General features: G+C 42.6%; 1 protein-coding gene across 1 annotated transcript; it reads right to left on the bottom strand.

The window, feature by feature from the left end:
- Positions 1-488: 488 nt before the first annotated feature.
- Positions 489-27,737, bottom strand: LOC123755974 (replication factor C subunit RfC38). The gene is made up of 7 exons (XM_045738987.2): positions 27,516-27,737; positions 19,314-19,451; positions 16,238-16,403; positions 13,540-13,739; positions 7,376-7,494; positions 3,145-3,313; positions 489-813 (listed from the first exon to the last, which is right to left on the bottom strand). Exons 1-7 carry the CDS (start codon positions 27,600-27,602, stop codon positions 625-627), a joined length of 1,068 nt encoding a protein of 355 aa, XP_045594943.2. The 5' UTR covers positions 27,603-27,737; the 3' UTR covers positions 489-624.
- Positions 27,738-27,745: the final 8 nt, after the last annotated feature.

The following is a 27,745-nucleotide window of genomic DNA, read 5'->3' as shown; positions in this document are numbered from 1 at the left end:
CGAGTTCCAGCAGCACTGCTTCACTGGTACCTCCTCTCCTGCTTAGACCTTACACAAAATATAACCTATTAGTTATGTAATACTAATATTTTCCTGCCGCAATTAATTAACTTCACCAACAAGCCATCCTCTCTCCCTTTCACCCATTCCATCATCCACTTGCAGAGGTACCGGAGCGTTGCTCCGGCGAGTTCCAGCAGCACTGCTTCACTGGTACCTCCTCTCCTGCTTAGACCTTACACAAAATATAACCTCTGGTCTCATTTTAGAAAAATCTCTTTTAGGTTCTTAGTTACCACATTTTGATATTTATTAGAATGATAATCATGCCAGCTACTTAATTCATTATTTTGTAATGTAAGATTATGAAAGCCATGAACTCTTCACAGTCAATTGTCTTCTTTTGGTCTACTATTGAAGAAAGAAACTTACACCTAATTAGTTCAGGAAAGTTACAATACAGTACTAAGGCAGTGATTAATCAAGCAAACCATCTCAAATTTTATTGGCAAAAATTTTACTTGGATCAAAAATATATTTAAACACCATTATAAAATAATTCAGCTAATCTGAAGACAACACAATACACTTCAGCACTGGAAACTTCTATTTTACATTTGCTTCCTAAAACATGGCAGACATGCTCTCCTCCAAGAACTTTTTATAAATTGCCATAAAGGAAGCAATAAAGGCTTCTATGTGGTATATGGCCTTGGAGCCAAGGTTGAGGCGGTGCTCGTGGTATGCCGCTAATCGAGTAACTTCACATTTCAACTCTCCGTCGCAGTTCCGCACCAGCTCCTTCAGCAGACCCTGGAAATATTTCAAGAATCATTATGATCAGTAATTACATTTGAGAAATAATACTCACATAAGAAGGTGACCAATATAATGCTTCTTATAATGGCTAGCACTTTCTCCTGATAATTTTTTTTTTTTTTTTTTTTTTTTTTTTTGAGATATATACAAGAGTTGTTACATTCTTGTACAGCCACTAGTACGCGTAGCGTTTCGGGCAGGTCCCTGGAATACGATCCCCTGCCGCGAAGAATCGTTTTTTTCATCCAAGTACACATTTTACTGTTGAGTTAAACAGAGGCTACAGTTAAGGAATTGCGCCCAGTAAATCCTCCCCGGCCAGGATACGAACCCATGACATAGCGCTCGCGGAACGCCAGGCGAGTGTCTTACCACTACACCACGGAGACTGTAACCTTACCTTAACCTTAATTACCTTACCTTAACCTTTAACAGCTCAACTACTTAAGTCTTACATCATCATGCATATGACATGTGAACACATCACACATGGTGATTCAAGCATAGGAGGTAATCACAGATAGCAACTAGTTAAAGAGTTAGTTGTAAGAGTATTATCAGGTTGATGGATGGTAATGTAACATTATGAGGTACTCTCTTCACCAATACTGAATGTTAGTTTTAACAGTAATGTTCACAACAAATACGTTGAATGCCAGCAATGTTTATCTATCTATAACTCTGGTACTTGATTCATCTGTGGTACTTCTATGTAAGCCCCAAATTTTTCTTTAGTCTTATAGGGATAAGGAACTGCAATTTTATTTAATTATTTGTTTGTGTATCTGCACCAAATATATTATATGCTTTTTCCAATGGTATCTATCACCAAAAAATAAATAAAAGGAAATAAATCAATAAAACATTGTTAAGAGATTCCATGTTCTAATAGAAAATATTGTTAAAGTAACTTAATACCAGGGGTATAAATATACCCAAGGCATTCAATATAATTATTAATACTGTACTGTACAACCAAAAGGAATGCAGTAATTGCAAAAAAAAGTTTTTAATGGGGCAACCCCCCTCAGTAGCTGCATGGAGCATAACTCAAGTAGGGTGCCAGTACCACACAGCCCGCGGTGTAATGGCAACCACAGTTGTGTCCCAGCTGAAAGGTCCTCGAGTTTGATTCCTGTGCCAGGACAGTAGCACTTGGACAACGTTTCCTTTCACCTGATGTCTTTGCTCATCTAGCACTAAAATAGGTGAGAAAATCAACTGAAGCTTCGAGATGGCACAAACCCGCAACCAAAGCACTCCTGGTCACTCGCCTTACCACTGTACCACACTGACTTATTAGGTAAAAGTTATACAACCAGGATTCCACTGAAATCTCTTAAACACTGGAGGTTTCTACTGAAGCCAGCCCAAGCCTCAAGACTTCCAGAGGTTTGAGTGGAATCTCGGTAATATAACTTTTACCAAGTCGGGTTGGTACAGTGGTAAGGTGAGCTGATATATATCACGTTAGTGTGAGTTCATGGTATATTTGAATAAAATAGGCATCGTGAAGGTAGGCAAGTGTTATGGGTTTCACCCTGGTGAAGGTCAGTGATCAGGGCAATCCTCACTCGTTGAATCACCATCATCTGCTGTCTCTGTATCTAAATTATCACTATTGAAATCACTGTTCCATTCTTCCCCCTCAACATCTGACTCAATATCGGAGAATGTTTGAACTAAACCTGGGATTTTTGTTGGTGTAAGCTTCACTCTGCTAAATTTCTTGTAAAGCATACTTATCTTATCCTCTTTGATTGATTTCTCCGCTCTTTTCGTTGTTGAACTGCTCTGCCCTTGACCCTGATCCATCGTGTAATGTATATAAAGTGTTGAAACAACACGGGAACAAATATAAATGCCAATAATAGAAGAGATCTACACAAGTTTGGGATGCGAGCGGGCAGCATGCTGGTCACAAGCGAGGTAAACAAAGGACTAGGCTGACCACGTGGCCTGACAACCCAGGATGCCATGCGGCATATGGAGGAAAGTGGGAAGACAATGGCGCTCATTTTGAAACCACATAGAAGTTGATCAGATAAAAATTAAATTTTTTACAAATATTTTAATACATGACGCGAGCCATAGTCAATCGCTCAGAATCGGGAGAAAAATGAGTGACGACGGGTCGCGGCACCTGAGTGCAATAGTGTTAAACTATTACATAATACTGATGGATAACTGTAGGAAAATACCTCTGGATAGTAACGGACAGTAATGTTTACATGGACACCACTGTAAGCTGTTTAGTAACCAAATAATACACATATTAGACATTTGAAGAAATAACCAATTCCATTATCTAGTTTAACTTCCTACCTTGAAAATAACCTCTGGAGGTATACAATGTGTCAGGAGCTCGTATATTCTTTCCCGGACTTCTAGCAATCGATTAGGGCTCTGTTCCTCAACAATTTTGGCAGCAGTTCCTTGTAAGAACGTCTCCCAATCAGGGACACATATCTCCTGCTGGGCACTGAAGGGGTATCTGTAAAATATGTCAGCCATTATTATTTTGTTTACCAACAATTGACATAGCAATTGACAATTGATAGCAATTGACCCATCTTCCAGGATTGAGCTTGTAAACGCGTTAAACTAATATTTCATGTCTTAACAGAATTTTAGAAAAAATTAATTAATAAATAATTGAGGATTAAGTGTAATAAAACACATTCCTATGCATGACCAACTACAACCAACTCAGGGACTGAGTCTTCTCCAACTGTGCAGACTGGAATATCTTCCAGTTGAAAAGAACGGCAATACCGTAAAGGCCAACTAGCAAAAGACAAGCACCTGACTAGCAGACATGAGACACAACTGGGGGCTCACTGTTATGACCCCAGGTAGCCTGAAAAACGAGTCTACCTGCCTGAGAGTTATTCAACAAACTAGCCCCAAGTGAGAGGTCAAAGGAAATATAGATATGTGAATATATATGAAATACTTGGCAAGTGTTAATGAACAGTTTAAACGCATGGGCAGAGGATAAATGTGTAAATAAGGACATGACATGAGATGTTGAGATTTTGTTGACAAGGAATGAGGCTCGCTGTGAATGTCTTGACCTCACTCGAGCAGCAGAGGTCATGAGAGGAAGTTGCATTGTGTTTGTACTCCTGGCAGCAAAGGAGGAACCCCTAGTTGTGTGCCCCTACAAGAGAAGGGAGTCAGTCAGGCGTTTGTGTATGAAGCCTGAGGACGACTTAGTGCTCGAGTCAGGATTAGGAGAAGCCTGGTGAGGCATTCCTATAGCAATTTCGTGGGTGACCTGTGTGAGCGCCATGTCGAGCGTCATCGAGTGAACGCCCCGCATCAGATAAATTCTGTGGCAAGTCTATTTAACCAGTTGTTAATGAATGCCTGTGATTGATCATGTGCCCAGCGATCATGGCAAGTGTTTATAGATACATTAGATGTGTTTTATTAAGGCAGTGAGCTGAAACAAGAGGGTAGAGATGGAGGAACGTCCTGGAGGGCAGAGTGACGTGTCCACCCTCTCCGGAGACCAGTGGCTGACTGAGTGAGGCGGCGGCGGCTGCCAGCGAGGCAAAGCATGGAATTGCCCGAACAGGGGAGTACCCCCTCACGACATGTTAGAGTATATAAAGAGATGTCAAGCGAAGGACACTTATTTTGTGTGAATACATTTAATTATGTTTTAGTAGGAAAACATTTTTATTGGCATGGCAATGGAAATTGCAGGTTTGTTTGGGGGAAGAAGTTGATAGAACTTCGAGGCCAGGGAAGAAGACCACCAGCAGTCTCCGTGGTGTAGTGGTAAGACACTCGCCTGGCGTTCCGCGAGCGCTATGTCATGGGTTCGTAACCTGGCCGGGGAGGATTTACTGGGCGCAAATCCTTAACTGTAGCCTCTGTTTAACACAACAGTAAAATGTGTACTTGGATGAAAAAACGATTCTTTGCGGCAGGGGATCGTATTCCAGGGACCTGCCCGAAACGCTACGCGTACTAGTGGCTATACAAGAATGTAACAACTCTTGTATATATCTCAAAAAAAAAAAAAGTTGATGGAGCAAATTTCGAGGTGGAGAAGTGAAGGCTGAACTCTGTGGTAGACCATAACCCCACAGTGAGAAGTGGACCTGAAGCAGTGTGGAAGAGCAGTGAAGAGAAGTTTCACGTGTCTGTGGGATCAGTGGTGAAGCATCAATGGTGTTTGAGGAGAAATTCATTGTGTAGCAGTTTAGGAGGACTGCAGAAGAACCTTGTTGACAATTTTGGGTGAACCTAGAGTTATACATGATAGTGAGCCTCTAGGAGCAGACCAGAGGATCATGGTTATCACACATGATGTATAAGGGGAGTGCTTGAATGCTTATTGGCGTGTAAAGCACAGTGGAAGGTAAGAGATTGATATTTTTGTATTGGGGAATATTTATGCAGATGTTTCTAGTGTCTCAGCCACAAGCTGTACTTTATATACTTTCAGGACTGATTGTGCGACATTGATGTGACAAGTCGTGTTACAGCCATTGGCTGAATTTTATATATATTTTAGGACTGGTTGTACAATATTTTTACAAAGAGATTTAACCCCACTTAGTGAGGGAGTAGTAAGTGGCACGTCAAGAGTTGAGCAGTCACTTGATATGGACGGCTGGTGAAGCCAGGATCTGGCCAACAAGTCTGGTCAACATGAAGCCAGGATATGGTATTGGATTGCTACCAGGTTTGCAGCAGCCTAGTGTTGTATGCTATTGTTTTACTGTTCTTATTTCATGTACTGTATATGTTCTTTTGTTTATTAAATATGTATTGTTGACTGGCTTTTGTACTTGCCCTGGTGAGACTTCCCAGAAAGCAGAGAGAGAGAGAAAAAAAAAAGGATCACAGCTGTGGACAGGGTGACAGAACGTACTAGTTGACAATAGGGGGATTGAGGAGATCAATCCAAACAAAGAGAGAGTGGGGAGTCACGGCGGCTCAAATAGAGTGTGTGCACAGGACAACGAGGCCAGTGTTGGAACCGCACCCCTAGATATGTGACGCTGAACCCCTCTCCAAGACCAAGAGGCGTACAGGGTGATCTCCTGAGAAAACTTTAAGAACTCCAGAGTTCATTGTTAGTCGACAAGCGGTAGCGGGAGTGTGGCTGCCGAGGTCGGTTGTCTGTTGCGGCAGATAGTGGTTGGGGAACGTTGTCCACCTGTACGCAAGTAACAGTCTGGTGCAGCAACCAGACCTCTTTTTGGAGGTTTAAGCTCCATTAGCCCCAACCCCCTCAGGTCAGGACACCACATTAAGGGTACTGTACCATAGTAGTCTATGTTCAACTCTCAATTGATGAAGTGATGATTCCGGGTTCAATTTTCAGGTGGGACAAATGGTTAGGTACATTTCCTTTCACCCGATGCCTCTATTTACCTAACAGTTACCCTGGAGTTAGCCAACTGTTGAGGGTTGCATCCTGGGGAAGCCTGTAGTTGTACCTTAAGGGGACCTTGATACAAACACAACACGAGAATTTTTAACCAGCCATCAAGGAAGACCAGTACCATGACCCTGGCAATGAAGCTCCCAGAGTACCATCCACCTCAGCTGGCTGGTACTCTCATAGTCCAGGCACCATCATCAACCTCAAAGTTAGAACCCAAAAGTAAAACTGTGGTGTCCCATTCAACACCCAACTCAATCACTAAACTGAAGGTAAAAAGACAGATGCTACTGGTATCCTCCAAAGTCAGCAATATAAACTAAAACTAGCTTGTAAAATCTTGTGTACTTGGGAAATGGTGAGCATCTGGATTACTGTACTGGAATGAGCTTTGTAAGAATTAGGGGTGAACCAGGGATAAAGAAATTCCTTCTTAGCCACAGGAAACAAGCAGAACAACAACTGTAAGGGAATCAACAGGTGATGCAGCAACTTGACTGCAAATGCAAAGAAAACAACTCACGAGTTGAAGGGTAATGATGAATTTCTGCCAAACATGTTTGGAGTTTCTATTCAACAGAGTGCAATGCTCACAAATTAGCAGGTGCCTGATAGGCCATCACCTGAGGGAAGTTCAGTCAACACAAATATCTAGTGAAGAAATAAACCAGCGTTGGATGTAACGAAACGCCATTTTCTGGGCGAGCCCTGGCGGCTCCCTGGAGCTATCGGACTGATATTAGCTGTGTTAATCTGGGGGCTTCAGTCAATTGGAATTCTGCCTACTGGGGACCATGAGCCAGAACCTGGCACCCTCAGAGAGGGGCAGGGAGCAATGGTGTAAGGAAACCCCACTGTTTTTGCGAGTATTCCATGTCTGTCATGGAATAATGAGGCCCATGAGACCCAGCAACCCTAGGAGCAGCCCTGCATGAGCTCTTGTCTCTAAGTCACAAGCAGCAGTCAGACACAAAATAAACACTCAAATTCCAACTAACAAAATGTTTCATTTAAATTATCACCATGCAGAGCATCCCTGATCTCACAAATATATACCAGTGAGGGCAACAGTGGTAAAGTGAGGTGAGCATGGCATAGTATAACAAAAATATTAAGAAAATATTACCACAAACTAGGTTACCCACTTACTGTTGCACTTTACAGGCCTCACACATCAGCAGGGCACGTCGTAAGTTACGGTTGGACTTTTCAGCAATTTTTTTGGCTAATTCTAGAGGAAGAGAAAGTCCCTCCTTTTTGCATGCACTCTGAAATTTTCAAATATTTTTTTGCTTTAAAATTTGCATATGCAGTAACTATTTCGTAATAAATGATTGATAAATGGGGTCATAACAATACTACACTCTTAGTTTCTGGGGAAGACTTGTAAGCTTTGATGACCAAGAAGAGCCCTGGAGGCAATACAGTAACAAACTCCACAAGGGTATTCTTGAATCATCCTAAATAATTATTCCCAAACCAGTGCAAGGAAGGCACGTATGATTTTTGGGTATGAGTGATTTATTAAGACAAACTTGGTTCTTCAACTGCTTCTCATTAAAATAAGCAAGATTTAAAAAAACAAAAAACCAGCGTTGAATGTAATGAAACGCCATTTTCTGGGCGAGACCCGAATGCTCCCCGGAGCTAATTGGGCTGATATGAATGTATTAGACCCCCTGGCATAAGTCAGTGTGCATGGAGTTCTAGGGATACCAGGGACCATGAGCCAGAACCTGGCCCCCCTCAGAAAGGCACAAGAAGCAATGGCCTATAGAAACCCCCCGTGTGGTTGGAAGTATTCTATGTCTGCCATCGACAGGGTCAGGCACCCAGAAAGGTAAGCGCCCCAAAACAGACCCCTATTTTGGTTAAAATATTGCTACTGAAAGCTGAACTAGTGGACAGAACTCCCCAAATGAAAACGAGCAAATGAGCATGACGTCACCACGTCACCGCGCAGCTGTCTGTGCACCACATCCCCCTTCCCTGCGAGTGGGAAGGGGAAGCCCTAGTCCCCCTCGCTAGCTATCCACACCCCAGTTCTGAGGCTGGATGTCAAAACACGCAAAAAACTGCAGACCGGAGGGAGGGAGGATTGCTGGGGAGCCTCTGGGTCTCACCCAGAAAATGGCGTTTCATTACATTCAACTCTGGTTTTCTTGGGGATCCCCATTGGCTCCCCGGAGCTACTTACCCAAAGATAACACAAGAGGGACATACCAGAGAGGCGGTCGCCACTCACTCCTCAACGCAAAGGCAAGACAACTGGCCGCATCTGTCAACCCAATGCGACTCATGCCCGACCAGGGACAGAAACAATGACTAGGTAGTGAGCAGCCAGAAACCTGTTCGACCTCCAAAAAACCCCATGCCTGAATGTTAACCCAAGACATGCTACCGAAGATAGCAGCAAACATACAAACGGCGTGGGCACGAGGATAGACCGCAGGCTGACTGAACCAAATAACCTGTAGATGATCTGGGAGACCTGAACCCGGAACAGGAAGAAGGGAAACCGGGTCAATCCAAAGCGCATCCCCAGCCACTGAGGCTGTGGCATGCAGGTAACGGCGGAGAGCCACAACCGAACACAACATATGATGCACCCCCGGCCTAACCAACCAAACATCACCCAAGGACCCCTCCGGAAAGCAGCAGCCTCCTCCTTCGCCAGAAAAGAAGGAGACGGCTGGAAATGAACAAACCTACCACCAGGACCAAAAGTACAGAAACCCCTGCGCTGGAAGGAGAGTATGAAGCTCCCCGACCTGATCCTCAGAGGTCAATGTCAACAGCGAAAAAAGAGAGCCTTGGAAAAACAATCCTGAACCAAAGGGGCAACCACAAACCGAGAAGAGAGAAAGGAGAGCACCCAGTCCAACAACTAGGACAGTTCAGGCGGCGCATGAGCAGGTCAGAGGTGAAACAACACACAAGACAGCTTGAGGAACGGAGAAGTAACATCCATCCCAAACGCAAGCTGCAGCGGCTCCACCAGAACCGCACGATACGAGGCGGAAAGGAAAGACAGGACAACCCGAACCGAGACAGAAGTAAGCCTACAGAGGGACAAGAAACAATGGAAGGACCGCCAGGAAACTGCATACTGCCGCCGAGACGAAGCACGCAAGTGGGACACCATTATCCCACCTGCGCCATTGAAACTGCGCCAACCGAGAAAACTCTTTTTGATTTTTCCGTACCCATTCTAAATGTGTGCGAGGTTAGTTGTGTACGAAATGGACTCTTAAGACCCTCAGTGAGAGGCAGCCATCTTGGAAAAAATTCCCAGAATGCCCTAGGGCTGCTGGCTGGGTTAGTACTGAATGAGCAACCATGGGTGGCGCGCACGCGCCTCTGGCTCCCAAACACCTGTCCGACGAGGTGTTGAAAGATAACGCTATCGGTAAAATTCAAACCTTATTGTTTGAAAAACATAAGGGTCATAATATTCGTGAAGCTAGGCGCAATAAGGACAGCACCTATGAGGACGATACAGCAAGCGTATCCAGTTGTAGCTCTGAGCGTCACCCTTGCAATCCTATGCCATCTCCAATTTATTTAGATGATACAGAGATGAATCGTTTTCTGCGTTCAGTGATGATGCATCTGATACAAGTGGCATAGATAAACAGTGTTAGTGGCTTCCATGGTGGTGTTTTCCATAGATATTTTCAAGAATACCCGAATCTCTTCCTGACTGATGGACACTCTTTGAGGCTAGCTGAATCTCTTTCTGACTGATGGACACTCTTTGAGGCAAGCTGAATCTCTTCCTTGTGTGGGACCATACAAAGCGATCTTTTCAAGACTACCTTACAAATTGATCTTTTCCTATAATCTTTTCAATACTACCTTATGCTTTACAAGCTTGGCAACATACAACCTACAAGTACTAAAGCCAAGAGTGTACGTGAGTGCGTTATTTGCAAGCACACAGAATGAAGAAACAGGAAGCAAAAATTTATCTGTACCTAGTGCAACGAAAGGGAAGTTGCGCTGTGCACCATGGACTACTTCGTTGATTATTACTCACTTCCAAAGTACTGAGTGTGTAATATAGTGTGTTACTGTGTAAATAGTGTGTGAAACTGTATATATTGTAATTTAAGTGAATTTTTAACAAGTAATATGCGACAATAAACATTTATTGTAGGACACATTACTGACACATGTGTCACAGTTCCATGGAACATTATGAACATTCTACTGTATACATATTGTAAAGGACACAAATATGCATCATATACGATAAAAAAGACAAATAAAACCGCATTGGAAATACATAGAACAAAATAATTGAAAATATATTTGTGGCAACACTCGGTACTTGAATGGCCCGCGCGACCGTGTCTGGGTGATTCATGCACAGGCGACCAAGCCCTGATGACGTCACCGCGCACCTTGTCCACGTCCCCACAGCCAAAGTAAGTGGAATTTGGTATTTATTTTTACATAAACATGTTCAGGGAAGGACATTTATCATTTTACGAAGAAAAATTAATTTTTTGGGAACACTTTATTTCATGCACACGGGGGGAATTTCACAATAAACTCGGCGCAGCACGGTGGTTAATGAAACCACCTGATCACCAAACAATTGGTGATAGACCCGCGTCAAAAGACCAGACGCGAAGACTCGTGGAGAAGATCGAACCAGTTACGTAACGGACAGGTCCAATCTGCTGAAAGAGGTGGAGCTGCGGTTAGACCCTCGGGTTCGGACACCGAGCAAGCAGCGCCTGAAACCAAGGCTGGGCAGGCCACCAAGGAGCCAAGAGGACTACTCTCCCTTGGTAAGTCTCAAAGCGAGCTAGGACCTGGAGCAACAGCTGAACCAGGATGAAGAGGTACAGGTAAACCCGCCTCAACCAGTCCAACAGCAAGGCATCGACCTTAAGAACTCAGCAGACGAGTCACCATTCGGAGCAGTCCGAATGGAGCTGGATTGTCGATCCGCGAGCGACCCGAACCCTTCGAAGCACCATCCACAACGCCGCAAACTCCCACACCTCGCTGTGGACCCAACGGAAGGACAGACCCCACCGCCCCTGGCCGGCCTGGTGAGCACTGGTCACATAGCCCCAGCCACGAGTCCGTGAACACATTGGGCGAGGGGCGAGAATAGGCGCCAAGGCACTGAACCCCGAAAAAACCCGAAGAGGAAGCCAGCAACGCAGCAACTGATGCAAGGCCCCCGGAAGCTGAACCCAGCGATCGTGAGAGAGGCAGAAGGGACATTCCCGAATGACCAAGACCAGCTGATGAAGCCAAACCCGTGTGTGTGAAAATCAGGTAGACCATCATGGCAAAGATCAGGCTCCTGCACAAACCCTCGAGCAACCTCCGCCTGACCCAGGAGCTACCCAGAACAGGTGAAGGAGGGACTGCAGATAAAGCAGAGCCTTCCGTGGGAGAGACAAGGAAGCAGAATGAGTGTCCCACACAAGTCCCAGCCAAGACCGAACCTGAGAGGGAACCAGGAAGGACTTCTGCCAGTCCACCAGGAACCCGAACCCGGTGACCTGGGAAAGAACCAAATCCCTCGCAATTGTCTGCCCAGTTGAGCAGACACGCAGATCAACTGGGAGCCCACACCCGCCTGTCGTCGAGGTAGGCCAGAACTTGAACTCCTAAAGAAGCAGACAGACCACTACAACCCGGGTAAGGCATGTGAAAACGCGAAGAGCCAGATTCAAGCTGAAAGAAAGACAAAGAAAGCGAGAACCCCAACGCCCTGCAACAAAACCGAGCCAGTCCCTGAACCCTGGATGAATCGGGACGAGCCAATACGTGTCCCTGAGGTCCAGGGACACCATCCAAGCGCCCAGCTCCAAAAGGAAGTGGACCTGGGACAGAGTAATCATCCAAAAGTAGGGGACAATAAATCCACGGGTTCAGACAGGACAAGTCTAGAATGAACCCGAGATCCGCAGTCGCATTTCGGAACCGGAAACAGGCAGGAAACCCACCGGAGGGATGAGGTCGTTTCAACCATGCCCAAGCAATCCCACTCCGAGACGACCCGACAAAGCGCAGGAGAAGAGGCCTGCCCTGCCAACCCAAGAACCTCCTGAAGGAAGAGGGGCCACCCAATGTCATCGCAGGCCGCATGAAATGACCCAAAAGGCTCACAAATTGTGAGACCAGGCGAGAGCAAATGGCATGAGCCTCCCCCCTCCCTCATAGCCCCATCAATGAGACGAACCGTGAAAGGGCTTCACGGTTCATGGTGTGGGTGTACGTGTGGAGGGTGTCAGGTGTGGGCTTGGTGGGTGTATGTGTGGTGGGTGACTGATGAGTGGGTGGTGGGTGGTGGGTGACTGGGGTATGGATAGTCGGCACAGGGGTCTGGGGCTCCCCTTTCCTCTCCCTACCTCGGTGACATCATGTTCGTTTGCTCGTTTTTATTTGGGAAGTTCTGTCCAATAGTTCGGCTTTCAGTAGCAATATTTTAACCAGAATAGGGGTTTGTTTTGGGGCGATTACCTTTTTGGGTGCCTGACCCAGTTGATGGCAGACATATAATGCTTCCAACCACACGAAGGTTTCTATAGGCCATTGCTCTTCGTGCTTCTCTGAGGGGGAGCCAGGTTCTGGCTTGTGTTTCCCGGCAGGCCTAGAACTCTATGCGCATTAATTGATGCCAGGGTCTAATACATTCATATCAGCCCAGTTAGCTCCGGGGAGCCGATGGGGCTCCCCCCACCCCCCAGAAAAACAGCATTGAATGTAATGAAACATCAATTTCTGGATGGACCCTGGTGGCTCCCTGAAGCTACTAACAGTGATAATGTATCATCGACTAGCTCACAGCAGCTGCATAATTCTATAGTCCTACCGGGAACCAGTGCCAGAACCTGGCCCCACTCGGAGGTGCAGTGGTTATAAAGTTTGTAGTTATGTATATGAAAGACATCTTTTTAGTATCTTTAATCTTCTTTTCCTACCCATATTGTTCTCATTCCTCTAGGCTTTAACCCTCTGCCCTATTAATGTGGAAAATGGAGTAATGACACTGAAATTCCGGTCTTGAACGATCTCATGAAATGTCTCGGGATATTTGTCAGCACCAGATGTGTTAACCTGCTTTCTCTCCCTGCTTACTGTTATCTGCTTAATACCAGGATGACTTAAGGAAATTCACTGCCTTCTGCCTGAATGGCCATCTTGCCACATCCCTTCCCCCCCCTCCCGTCCACCTCTGCCTGTGCCATTCCAATACTCCATCATCAACACACTTTAATTTAGCCTTATTTGCTCTCTTCATTTTTTTGTACACTACAACTATAAACATAATAATATCTAACCTGAAGCACTTGGGCCACAGTCTCGGAGGATGGCGCAGCAACTCTCACGCCTAAGCACCGACTGCGGATGGCTGGAATCACCTTGGATGTAGAATTGGCACAGAGAATCAAACGGCAAGTAGTCATATATTTCTCCATTGTCCGACGAAGGGCGTGCTGGGCATCTTTGGTCAGCTTATCAACTTCCGTCAAGACCACCACTAGAGGAGAGATCTTAATTTATTGTGTGCAACACAAGAAAACCAGAACAAACGAGTCTGCTAAAGTAACCTGTAGTACTCAAATCATTTGTCAATTACTCAATTCATATACTGTACAGTTAAAGCATAGTTGTCCAAAAATTATCTATCCACACTTCCAATTCCCAATAATAAATACCATAAAAACAGTTCAACATAAGTCAAGTACGAAATGGGCATTTCTTGCCTCTTTTTAAGCCCAATCGTGATACATGTGACAATCTTGCCATTCACTTTGGAAAAATGAATCAAACTGTGAAATATTCATGACAGCAACGTAGACAATCTACAATTCGCTTACTGTATATAAATACTGGTACAGTAATTTATATCAGAAATATGATTTACACTATATTTTTATTAAAGAGTTTACCTGAGAAAAATATTCAGTAATGTCTTGAAATACAGTACTGTCCAGTAATTTCAATACACACTATAATTACAGTAAATTATAATTATTATGCATTACAACACAACCTCAAGTAATACTGAATAATGAATAGAGGTCATATTTAAACTAGAACAATTATATGAATAGAGGTGATATTTAAACCTAGAATAATTATATGTACTTAATAACTATCTCAATGACACACTGCAAACAGTTGGGCTATTTGGAGGCTGACAGGAGAGAGAGCTCAGAGTGTCTTCCCACGATAATAGGAATAAGTGCGACACAGTTATACACAGGCCCTGTTGGGAGGTCAATAGGAAGAAATAGGTGAGCAAAGGGAATGGGTGAGGAATGGTGGAAACATCAGTGTTTCTCTAGACAACACTGGGGGGATGGGTGAGGAATGGTGGAAACATCAGTGTTCCTCTAGACAATAACACTGGGGGATGGGTGAGGAATGGTGGAAACATCAGTGTTTCTCTAGACAACACTGGGGGGATGGGTGAGGAATGGTGGAAACATCAGTGTTTCTCTAGACAACACTGGGGGGATGGGTGAGGAATGGTGGAAACATCAGTGTTTCTCTAGACAACACTGGGGGGATGGGTGAGGAATGGTGGAAACATCAGTGTTTCTCTAGACAACACTGGGGGATGGGTGAGGAATGGTGGAAACATCAGTGTTTCTCTAGACAACACTGGGGGGATGGGTGAGGAATGGTGGAAACATCAGTGTTTCTCTAGACAACACTGGGGGGATGGGTGAGGAATGGTGGAAACATCAGTGTTTCTCTAGACAACACTGGGGGGATGGGTGAGGAATGGTGGAAACATCAGTGTTTCTCTAGACAACACTGGGGGGATGGGTGAGGAATGGTGGAAACATCAGTGTTTCTCTAGACAACACTGGGGGATGGGTGAGGAATGGTGGAAACATCAGTGTTTCTCTAGACAACACTGGGGGGATGGGTGAGGAATGGTGGAAACATCAGTGTTTCTCTAGACAACACTGGGGGATGGGTGAGGATTGGTGGAAACATCAGTGTTTCTCTAGACAACACTGGGGGGATGGGTGAGGAATGGTGGAAACATCAGTGTTTCTCTAGACAACACTGGGGGGATGGGTGAGGAATGGTGGAAACATCAGTGTTTCTCTAGACAACACTGGGGGGATGGGTGAGGAATGGTGGAAACATCAGTGTTTCTCTAGACAACACTGGGGGGATGGGTGAGGAATGGTGGAAACATCAGTGTTTCTCTAGACAACACTGGGGGGATGGGTGAGGAATGGTGGAAACATCAGTGTTTCTCTAGACAACACTGGGGGATGGGTGAGGATTGGTGGAAACATCAGTGTTTCTCTAGACAACACTGGGGGGATGGGTGAGGAATGGTGGAAACATCAGTGTTTCTCTAGACAACACTGGGGGGATGGGTGAGGAATGGTGGAAACATCAGTGTTTCTCTAGACAACACTGGGGGATGGGTGAGGATTGGTGGAAACATCAGTGTTTCTCTAGACAACACTGGGGGGATGGGTGAGGAATGGTGGAAACATCAGTGTTTCTCTAGACAACACTGGGGGGATGGGTGAGGAATGGTGGAAACATCAGTGTTTCTCTAGACAACACTGGGGGGATGGGTGAGGAATGGTGGAAACATCAGTGTTTCTCTAGACAACACTGGGGGGATGGGTGAGGAATGGTGGAAACATCAGTGTTTCTCTAGACAACACTGGGGGGATGGGTGAGGAATGGTGGAAACATCAGTGTTTCTCTAGACAACACTGGGGGGATGGGTGAGGAATGGTGGAAACATCAGTGTTTCTCTAGACAACACTGGGGGGATGGGTGAGGAATGGTGGAAACATCAGTGTTCCTCCAGTTTACACAAGGATGGGTGACTGCTCTATCTACAAAAATCTAAAAAAATAAGTGCAAATAATAGCTAAGCAAATACTGTACAGAAGAGGTTGGGAATGACACGAAGGAGATTTAAGGACCTTATATTCAAATCCAGTAGTAAAATGTTTGGCTGGGAGTACTTTGCTTTGTGGGAAAGTGTACCTTTAAATTCTCGTTGGCCACTGGTGTCCAGCTGCTGTGCAGACGCTACAGTTTTAATGAGTTCCTGAATCACAACTCGGTCATAGAAGCCAACATCGCTGGGATTTACTTCTAAGTGGTAGTTGCTGGCAATAGTTACAATTTCCAACTTCTTTTTGGAGGGACTCTGATGGAAAAAACCAGCATTGAATGTAATGAAACGTCAATTTACATAATTATTTCCATGTCTGTGAATGTTTTTATCTAGTTTTTTTGCAGCAATATTATTCAAAAGTGTTTAATTTTTGGATTTTATCTAGTTAAATGTGTGAAATATCGCTATGCTCAAAAATATGGTGCTCTTATATGTAGTGACACGTATACAGTATTATATTCTCAGATCAAACAGTTTTTTTTTTTATTGCATTACTGTATTTATACAAGTTATATATTACCATCAACATGATTATGCACAATAATAAACTAAAAAGCAGGTGTGGTGGGTGTGGTGATGAAATCAAAACACAGCATGGAGCCATATGATATGAGCAGACTAACACCAGCAATCACTAATGCAAAAAAAATGCTTCCAATATTCTACACATTTTCCTATGACTAGCCACAGAACTGCTGTTATTATCATACTCTTGTCACAAAATCCCAAATATGAATCCATTTCCACAAGGTTATATTGTGAAGGAACATGAAATTGTTTCATGATGTGTAGATGCAGGAAACAATGGCTGGGGGCTGTGTCTTTACCTCATGCTGTGAATATCATAACTAATATTGTATTCACTGATATCTGAATGTTGTACATAGTCTTTATCACAGTCAGGATCATCTATGACACAATCAATGCAAAATAACTGCAGTTACCTATTTTATTCATTACTAAGTGGTGCTGTGGCCCTAGTTGCACAGCGGTTCTGTGAGCTGTAGCTGCATGCTCCAGCCTTAGTCGCTCTCTCAGTACTGAGGCTCTCACAGCCAGTACAGATGCTGACAAATTCTTTTTAGGATGGTGTCTATATACTGGAGCCCTGGGGCACAGGACATGAGCTGCATGCACTCACATGAGTTTTGAATCATTCCCTATACCTAGAAACACCTTAAGGTGATATGTGCACCACCAGTCGAGCACCTTATGCACACCACCAGTCGAGATCAGCACCACCGGTACAAGAGCCTTAAGGAGCTATGAGCAGTGAATAATGTGGCCATAATCCTTTTAACCTTAGCACAGCACATAGACATACCGATAGGCAAATGTTTGGGGAGCCCTAGTAGTCCATCAGGAAGGCAAGCACTGGCCCCTAACCCACACAGAGAACACTGGGTAGTCAAGGCAAAAAACACAGCCGCTCCTAAACTCATACCCAAATGGGCAAAATGCAGTCTTTCAATGCCCTCCAGCAAAGCCGGGGCCAGCCACCCCACTATGCCCTGAAAGCACACCACATGCTCACCAAGACCAACCAACTCCCGGCACCTCTCGACCAAGCTAGCACTAGACACCGTCTCCCCACCCGAAGAACCAGCAAGAAATCTTATAAAAATCCATCAACTTTCCCGTGATCACAGGAGATAAGTGATCCAGGCATCGTAACAATCTGAATCACCGAATAGGAATGTGTGACAGCAATATTGAGACCCAACGGATAAAATTGCATCACATGATCTGGCAGCCCCCCAGGGGAAAGCAGATGTCCAGATGTCCATTCGTCATCAAGGTTCCACCAGGAGTCCATGCAATGTGTATAGTATCTCATTGTAGCTGCCTGACGACTTAAAAATTAACTAAAGGGAACCCTGTCAACACTATAAAATAGAAGTACAGCTACAAGAGAAACTTACTCAGCATTTGCTTACCAAACACCTCAGCTTAGATGATGGTGAAGGGCAAGGGAAAACATGAACGAATCAAAAAGAAAGAAAAGAAGTCATTCATTTCTAAAGAAACATCAAATTACCTGTATTGTAGTTTGCACTGAGTCACCCCAAACAAGGCTATGTGCACAAACTGGAAATATGTTGTGTTAATACACAAACCCAGCATCAAGGACTTGGCTTGGGTAACACTGTTCCAAAGACTACCCAACAATAGGGTAGTTCAGTAACACTGAAGGTTACTGAACTACCTCACAGGAAACATACCTGGTGGCAGTTAGTCTTCAACAATCAGCACCAGGGAAGAAAACCTTGACATGAAGCCAGTGTATGAGAAAGTTTAGTGAAATACAAAACAAGTGGGCACAACTTCGTGATGCAAACAGCACAGAACTCCCCTGAGCAGAGATCAATTCTCAAAGAATAACCAGTTAAATTAGCCAACTCTCTCTCTGCAGAACAGCATGCTTTGCTTGGTGAGCATCAGGTACAAAGTGTAGGCGTGGCCACCTACCCCCAACCTGGTTGCACTAACTAGTGTTGTCACCTGGTTGTGGCTGGTATAGGGGTTAGTTGCTAGTTATGTTGTTCCAGAACCATTAATAGCTATCTTACTGGAGGTCCCAATGATAATTCAGAATGGGGTGTTGAATGGTTTGATGTGTTTTGATGTCACAGCATGGACAGTCTTCAATGATGGATTGAGGTAAGGTCGCCACTGTGCTCCCTGGACCATGGGAAAAACACTTAAAAAGTGGGCTCAAATTCATTCAAGGCCTGTCATAATAACAATGGTAAGTATGATATACCTGTACATATTTTGTGCTTCCCAAGTGTTAATCCACACGCAGCTTCAGTAAACCACAGAGGCTTACTGTTCATCACACACACTTCCAGCAGACCACAGAGGCTTACTGTTCATCACACACTTTCAGCAGACCACAGAGGCTTACTGTTCATCACACACTTTCAGCAGACCACAGAGGCTTACTGTTCATCACACACTTTCAGCAGACCACAGAGGCTTACTGTTCATCACACACACTTCCAGCAGACCACTGAGGCTTACTGTTCATCACACATATCTCCAGCAGACCACAGAGGCTTATGTTATACCAGTGGTAGTCCACAACTCTAGCAGACCAGCAGGGAAATTCAATACAAGTGTGTCAAGTTTAATAAACAACTGGTGAAAGAGAAAACTCACTTCAAAATTTTGATGTTCAATTCTAAGTCTTTCCACACCGGGTCCATATAGTTCCCGAAGCAGGCACATAATACGCGTTTTCTTTCCAGCTCCCGAAGGCCCATAAAAGAGCAGGTGGGGAAAATCACCACATTCAACCTGGAAACACAATTATATATGCATATTTCAATAACAACTACACAAGAATAGTATATACATAATACATTGTATTATATTATTATAATTAGTATAGTAGTTATATTAGTATAAACATTAGCAATACAGTACTGTATTCACAATATTCCTACTAAATTTTTAACTTCAACTGCCTGTGAAGTTAGATTCTTTAGCAATGGCACTGTAGTAGGCCTACTGACCCATGCAAGGCCAGTTTTGACCTGGAGATACCTGCAGAGGGTTTCGGGAGTTCTACTCTCCGAGCCCGGTCTGGGGTCCAAGCTCGCTCCTATTCCTACTCAACCATTTTCACTCAAAACGTTACTTTAACACTTTCGCGCCTAGGGCATACGCGCTGCCAACTTAGAGGCCACGCCCCTGGCGTACAGGCGATTGTGCGGGCGAGCACGCGGCGACACCGAAATGTGTATACTCGTTTCAGTTTTCTCACCTAAATTCTCGTGCTACGTAGTTCGTTTTGGTATCATTGTGTTTGCAATAGAATTCCCTACAGGTGTATATGCATATAATGTCCAAAAGCCCGGCGTGACTCCCCGCAGCAAAGCCTAAAATCGGCAAAAGTTACCCGTGAGCGCACAAAATCCGTAAAATGTGTATACGTGTTTCAGTTTTCTCACCTTAATTCTCGTGCTACGTCTTTCGTTTTGGTATCATTGTGTTCGCATTTAAATTCCCTGTACGTATATATATGCATATAATGTCCAAAAGCACAACGTGACTCCCCGCAGCAAAGCCTAAAATTACCCGTGAACGAACACCAATTTGCACACCTCAGCCTAATGTATATACTCGTTCAGTTTGATAACATCAATTTTTGTGTTACGTCTTTCATTTTGATATCAAATTGTTCGCAATATAAAGGCGGGTACAGTACAACCTCGATTCAACGTACTATATGGGACCAACCCCAGTTCGTTGGAGCGTTGGATTCGTTACAAGAGGTGACCTTCAGGAGGCGTTTGTGTCAGTGTCTTTTTTTTTCTTGTACACAATAAAAATGCATTATCATATTACATACTCTACCTATATATTACTTCTCTACTAAAAAATACTGTAATTCATAAATTTACCTTATTGTTGAAGTTATGTCCATCTTGAAGTTTCGTGAAGTTGTGAATGCTCTACATTAAATACGTACTGCAGTGCATTATGCCGTTAGCACTGTGTTGATTAAAAGTAGTTCTGCTGTATGTTGAGTACTACAATACAGTATATGAAAACTATTGTACACTAAAATTACTGCAACTTTAATTTTAACACTGTACACACTTAAATTTAACACTTGTTCTAACTGTTCACGCTGCACACGATGTTTTTAGATGTTTGCATCAGCTTTGCTGGTGCTCGCTGCTGCTGTGGGTTCAGCTGCTTCTGAGCTGTTGTACCAGTGCTGGGTACAACTGTGCTTGTGCTGGGTATGGCTGTTGTACCAATGCTAGGTACAACTGTGCTCGTGCTGGGTACGGCTGTTCTCATGCTGGGTACGGCTGTTCTCGTGCTGGGTTCGGCTGTTCTCGTGCTTGGTACAGCTGTTCTCGTGCTGGGTACGGCTGTTCTCGTGCTGGGTACGGCTGTTCTCGGTCTGGGTACGGCTGTTCTCGTGCTGAGTACGGCTGTTCTCGTGCTGGGTACGGCTGTTTTCGTGTTGGGTACGGCTGTTCTCGTGCTGGTTGATTTTCTGCTACTAGTTCTTGCAAAATATTGCTTCATTTTTGGCATTAATAAGGCACTATTAGTAGCCCCCGAGACATTTTGTTTTATAACCAAAGAGCTGTAGTAAAAAAATGGTCAATTCCATGATTATTCTTCCACCGGCGGATAAATACTGTACGTCAATCGCAGACAAAGCTAAGGGCACTGGGTGCATACTGTACGAACGCAGACTAAGTCTATACGTACACCCTTCAGTAGGCTGGTGTTTAAGCCTGATCCAGTAACATAAATTTCTCTTAAATATTCGATTTACATCAAATTATATATTTTTGGGTTATATATTTAGTTTAGCAACATTATTACGATAATAAAAAATACTTATTTTGGAACTGATTTATTAATTTTATTATTTCAAAGCCGTAGGTCACTGAACTGTGGCGACGAAATCGAACAAAACACTGCCTGGTGTTGTGTTCGATTTCCAGTAACATATATTTCTCTCAAATATTCAATTTACATCAAATTATATATTTTTGGGTTACATATTTAGTTTAGCAACATTATTACGATAATAAGAGCTATAAAAAATACTTTGGAACTGATTTATTAATTTTATTATTTTGAAGCCGTAGATCGCTGAACTGTGGCAACGAAATCGAACACAACAAGCATGGTGTTGTATGGACCGAGATTAGACCTGTCAACTCGTGCTGGAGTTGTGCTGCCAATAACGTGAATAATTTCTCAAATAGGAGATATTTACCTTATTACATACAGTATATTTTTGGTTTTATTTAGTTTAGTTTAATTAGGATAATAAAGAGTTATTAAAACACCAGTTTTAGAAATGATTTATTAATGTAAACGTTCAAAGCCATGTCACTGAACTATGACAACACAAACGAAAGTGAGTGAAACCTCATTGTAAAGTGAGGTTTACTGTAAGGTTTTCTAAGAGAAGTTCCGGATCAGCCGGGCTGTGATGGGTACGTGGCCCTGCGGGCCGCTCCAAGCAACAGCCTGGTGGACCAAACTCTCACAAGTCGAGCCTGGCCTCGGGCCGGGCTTGGGGAGTAGAAGAACTCCCAGAACCCCATCAACCAGGTATCAACCAGGTACAGTATTCCCTTATCTGTCCACCCTCACTCGTCTTGTTTCATCACAGAAAATGTATATAAGAAGATTTCAACATATTAGCTACCTATTCACGCTTCAGCCTTTAAATTAATTTTCAAAGATATGTGTGCCACAAATCGGTGAACGAAAATCATTGAAACTCAGTTGTTCACTTGTGTGGACGACTCTGGCTGGTGTTTGGTTAATATGCGTCACTTCTTGTGGACCATTCTGGCTGGTGTTTGGTTCATATGATTCACTTGTTGTGTGGTCCACTTGTGTGATCCAACTTGTCTTATGAAGGAATTATTAATTGTAATCTGTGATAGAATGAAACAGTTTTCCACCACTCTGTGAACTCTGTCCCAACATCGTAAGCTTGTGGACCAATTGTGGTCCACTTGTGTGGTCCACTTGTGTGGTCCATTTGTGTGATCCAACTTGTCATATGAAGGAATTATTAATTGTAATCTGTGATGGTATGGTAAAGTTTTCTACCACTGTGAACTCTATCCCAACATCGTAAGCTTGTGGACCACTTGTGGACCACATGTGCGGTCCACTTGTGTGGTCGACTTGTGTGATCGAACTTGTCATATGAAGGAATTAATAATTGTAATCTGTGATAGGATGTGAAAGTTTTCCACCAGTCTGTGAACTCTGTCTCAACATCGTAAGCAAATCCGAACATCCCCCGCTTCGGCGAACCATTGTTCGTCGAACCGGGTGAGTAAATCCGGCCTGAAAAGTGTGCGAACTAGCCGGAGATTCGTTGAATCGGGGTACGTTGAATCGAGGTTGTACAGTATTTTAACACTACAGTATTCCCCATAATAATAGAGCAATAACTGGTATTTTAACAAATATTTTAATTTTGGACGCTAATCATCACAAAATTATTCATATCTTTCCAGTGTTCTGACATAAATTTTTGTGTTACATCTTTCATTTTGGTATCAAGTTGTTCACAATCTAAAGGCATGCATTTTAAAACTAGTCCCATAATAATAGCACAATAAATAGAATATTAACCACTGCACTGCGCAAAGCGCCTTTAGGCGCTCAGAGAGTTGTGCTTTTTGTTTTTTAATTTGGCTATATTTTAATGTTTTTTAATGTTTTCATTACTATTTGTGTTTTGAAATGGAAATATTTGACTTTGGAAACATTTTGACATTAAATTTACCTGAACATTTGTAAAAATAACAAAAATATGTCCTTGTCAATTGCACCAAGACATTTTTGCCGAAAATAGGTGAGCAGTGTAAGGGTTAACAAATATTTTAAAATTTTGACTAAAAATGTATTTATAATCTTTCAAGTGTTCTGGCATCAAGTTTCGTGTTACATCTTTCATTTTGCTATCAAATTGTGCGCACTCTAAAGGCGCTCATTTTGAAACTATCCTGAAGTCGATCGGATAATAAATGAATTTTATACAAATATTTTTTTATCAGACACAAGACCTGTCCAATGCTCGGACTCAAGTGAAAAAAATCGGACGCAAGTCACATTCGAAGCGTGCTATAGTCAATCATAGTATATAGTATATATTGACTACATAGTATAGTCAAAAAAAAAAAAAGTGCTATAGTGTTAAAAACACAATATAATAACTGTCATAACTGCAAGAAAAATTTTGAATGAATAACAAGAACCTTTCAAACAAGAAACACCAAACCAATGATGGTACTTTTTTGAACGCTTGGCCGCCACAAGCCAGTTATCCCTGTGGTAACTTTTTTTGACACCTCTTGCTTAAAACTCCTAAAGTTTTAAAAAGCCACTAATACTGTATGGTGGAATGTTGCTGGACATTAACTGCTTCATTTAAGATGGAGAAAATGCTGACCGAGGGAATACACAGAGAGCAATTTTTTCCATAAATACACTCAATAAAACATCTAAATTACAATAACTACTTAAAATTCTTCTGTACATCCTGGAATGCATGCATGCAGAGAAACATGAAAATTTGGAAAATATTAGAGACTGTTTCCAAATCTAATTGCAAAATAATTTCTAACAAGATTAGGTAGCAAGGCATAATGTGCAAAATAACTCCATTATAAACTAGGAATGTAACACGTACAATACAAGAGTTGTATAAACTTTAAAGGTTCAAAGCTGGATAACACCCTCCCTCTAAATAAAACTAATACTGAATCTTCTAACTTCTAACTGTTCTCAAGAGTGAACTGAATAAACACTTGCAACTTTTTTTTAGGAATTTAATAACCTGAGTGAACCACAGTTGGTTGAGGTTATGTCATCTTGCGAGTCACAAATACAAACAGCTTCATTTACCAGAAAATCACCAAAGAAGGCTGGCCCTAGGCCAGGCTGTGAGAGGATAACTATCAAAATTGTCTACACATAAGCTACAGTTCTGGTGCTTAATACATTAATACAAGACATTGTGCAGTAATTTTTTTGAATTGAAGGATAAATTTAGGATGAGACACTGGAAGAAGTAATGAGTTTGAAATATTTGGAGGCAGTATTACATAAAAAAGAGATAATGGAAGGTGAAGTACACATGGACAAGTACAAGAAGGTCCTTGAACATGTTAAACAACAGGTCTCTGCTCATACTCTCATGTGTTTTCTATATCTATAAAACTCTGAATTGCAATGCTAATAATCCTGACCTTAAGCATTTCCTAGAAGGAAACATCACTACATGAGAAACAAATATCTCATTGATATTCCTAGTGAGACTCAACCAAAGCAGAAATGCAATCCAAATCAAGGGTCTCAAATGGTGGAATAACCTCCCAAATGTAATTAAAAGCTGTACGTCTCCCAACCAGTTTAAAAGAGACTAGGAAATATTTACTTAATATGGTGTTATTATCTTATAATTAAAACTATGTAACTAGTTTCACTCACATTTTCTCTTGTAATAAGTTATTTTTGTGTTACTCTTACCTTACATCTTTATTTACTAAGTATTATGTACTTTTCTACATTCATTGTCATCTAATTTCTTGTATTTCTTTGTTAAAGTGTATACTCATGTCCTTTATGTTCCTTGTTTATTTTTGGTGTTGGCCTCATTAACCTTAAATTACTATTTAATTATGTGTTCTGTTAAGTTAAAATTAACATAACCTTAAATTAACCATCAACCTTAAATTGCTATTTTATTATGTGTTCTGTTATGTTTAAAGAAAATGTTATGAGAAAGAGACTAGTTGCTTTTCTAAACTACACCTTGTATTTTCATTATATTATTAATGTAAATAAACTACTGGACTATTGCTACATGTACAGTCTCCATAATGTAAAAGTCTATGCCTGTCATCCTTAAGTATCACCTGTTTTGCATTCATTTGTTATTATCCATGAACATCCTCGTTTTGTTAGCTTACTTCTCCTTTAGTATCAGGTGTTCTATCTCCTCACACTTTTAGTTAAAATTGTTAAGTTTATTTATATTTTGCCCGAAATGCTTTGCATATTAGTGGCTTCATTAGTATGTGTATTCCTGTCCCTACAATTGTACATTACTCTTATGTTCTTTGTATGCACATTCTCCTGAATAAAGATTATCATTAATCTTGGTGATGCTCTATTACTCTCTCATCTATCCTTATCTCAACCTGCACACAGAAATAACATCACATGAGACCAGAAGACATGGCAGGATGTGCAGAATACCCCCGTTGAAAAACAGAGGTGCAACAGGTACTCTGAGAGAGAACTATCAACATCAGAGGTCCGAGACTGTTCAACACGCTTCTACTACACATAAGGGACATAACTGGCCGACCCCTCACAGTGTTCAAGAGAGAACTATCAACATCAGAGGTCCGAGACTGTTCAACACGCTTCCACTACACATAAGGGGCATAACTGGCCGACCCCTCACAGTGTTCAAGAGAGAACTGGATAAGCACCTCCAAAGGATACCTGATCAACCAGGCTGTGACTCATACGTCAGGCTGCGAGCAGCCGCGTCCAACAGCCTGGTTGATCAGTCCGGCAACCAGGAAGCCTGGTCGATGACCGGGCCGCGGGGACGCTAAGCCCCGGAAGCACCTCAAGGTAACCTCAAGGTATGGTATTTGTGCTTGGGGTTCTACTACCCAAAATCAATTACGTCCTCTAATTACCTAACACAAAGCTGCTATTAGAACAATATCTAACTCTGGCCCCAGACAGCACTCGGTACCCCTACTCAAATCTCTGAATATGTTAGATATTAAGTCACGGCACATCCTCTCTTGTGTACTCTATATATTTAAAACTCTGAATTGTAATGTCAATCGTGACCTTAAAAGCTTCCTAGAAGGTTATAACAGAACCCATGAGCACCACACCAGAAACAAATACCTATTTGATATTCCAAGAGTACGACTTAATCAAACTAGAAATGCTCTATAAATCAAGGGGCCCAGAATGTGGAATGACCTTCCCAGTCATGTTAAAGACTGTACCTCTCTCAACCAGTTTAAGATAAAAACTAAGTACTACCTAATTAACTCCTGTAACCTACCTTACTTCTAAATGTCAACCCATGTCTTACTATTTTTTTAAACAATGCTGTTTGTTGACCAACTTGTATATTGGCTATTTTCTACCATGTTCCCCCCACCTTTTTTTTTTTATCTTATTTTATTAATTTTTTTTAACGCAAATCATACTTAAAGCTCAATTAGTTTTATTTTTTTTTTTTTTTTTTTTTTTCTCAATTAGTTTTATTTTTTGTGGTTTTGTCAATTATTAGTTTTAGTTAAAGTGTTTTTTTCCCCACCTCACCTTGCCCGAAACGCTATGCGTATTAGTGGCTTTAGGTATTGTATGTACTAGCTCTATCTATAATTATGTTTGTAAAACAACTATGTATGTTCTTTCCTGAATAAAATTTACTTTACTATTATATAGAGGATAATGAGTGAGATAGGTAAGAGGTGACTAGTATAATAAAGGTATGTAGGACAGCATGTTAGGACAGGATTGAAAGATAGTATATTGCGGAAGGGAAAAGTAGTAGAACATTGGAGAAAAAGAGTGGGTGAAATTTTCTTCACGGAAATGACTTCACAGAAGGCCATTTTCAAGAGGAAACTAGATTTATTCCTCCAAGGAGTGCCGGACCAACCGGGCTGTGGTGGGTATGTGGGCCTGCGGGCCGCTCCAAGCAACAGCCTGGTGGACCAAACTCTCACAAGTCAAGCCTGGCCTCGGGCCGGGCTTGGGGAGTAGAAGAACTGCCAGAACCACATCAACCAGGTAAATAGCACCACTCACCAGCTTCCTAAGGTGGTTGGCTTGCTCCAGGTGGTAGTCTAATTTACTCAGCTCCTTCGGCCGGTACTTGTCAACCCACAAGCTCATTGTTATCCTTCCAGCTGAGGAAGGTCAAAGAAAAGACCAGTAAGCCTCTATACCGCCCAAAAACTTTCAGAGTGAATAATAAATAAGAGGCCGACAAAACCACTGCGCGGGAAATATTTAATAAACAACCCTACGTAAACACG

This window comes from Procambarus clarkii, chromosome 43 (assembly GCF_040958095.1).
Source record: "Procambarus clarkii isolate CNS0578487 chromosome 43, FALCON_Pclarkii_2.0, whole genome shotgun sequence".
Classification (NCBI taxonomy): Eukaryota; Metazoa; Arthropoda; class Malacostraca; order Decapoda; family Cambaridae; genus Procambarus; species Procambarus clarkii.
Note: the sequence above shows the minus strand (reverse complement) of the source record. Positions and strands in the feature narration are given on the sequence as shown.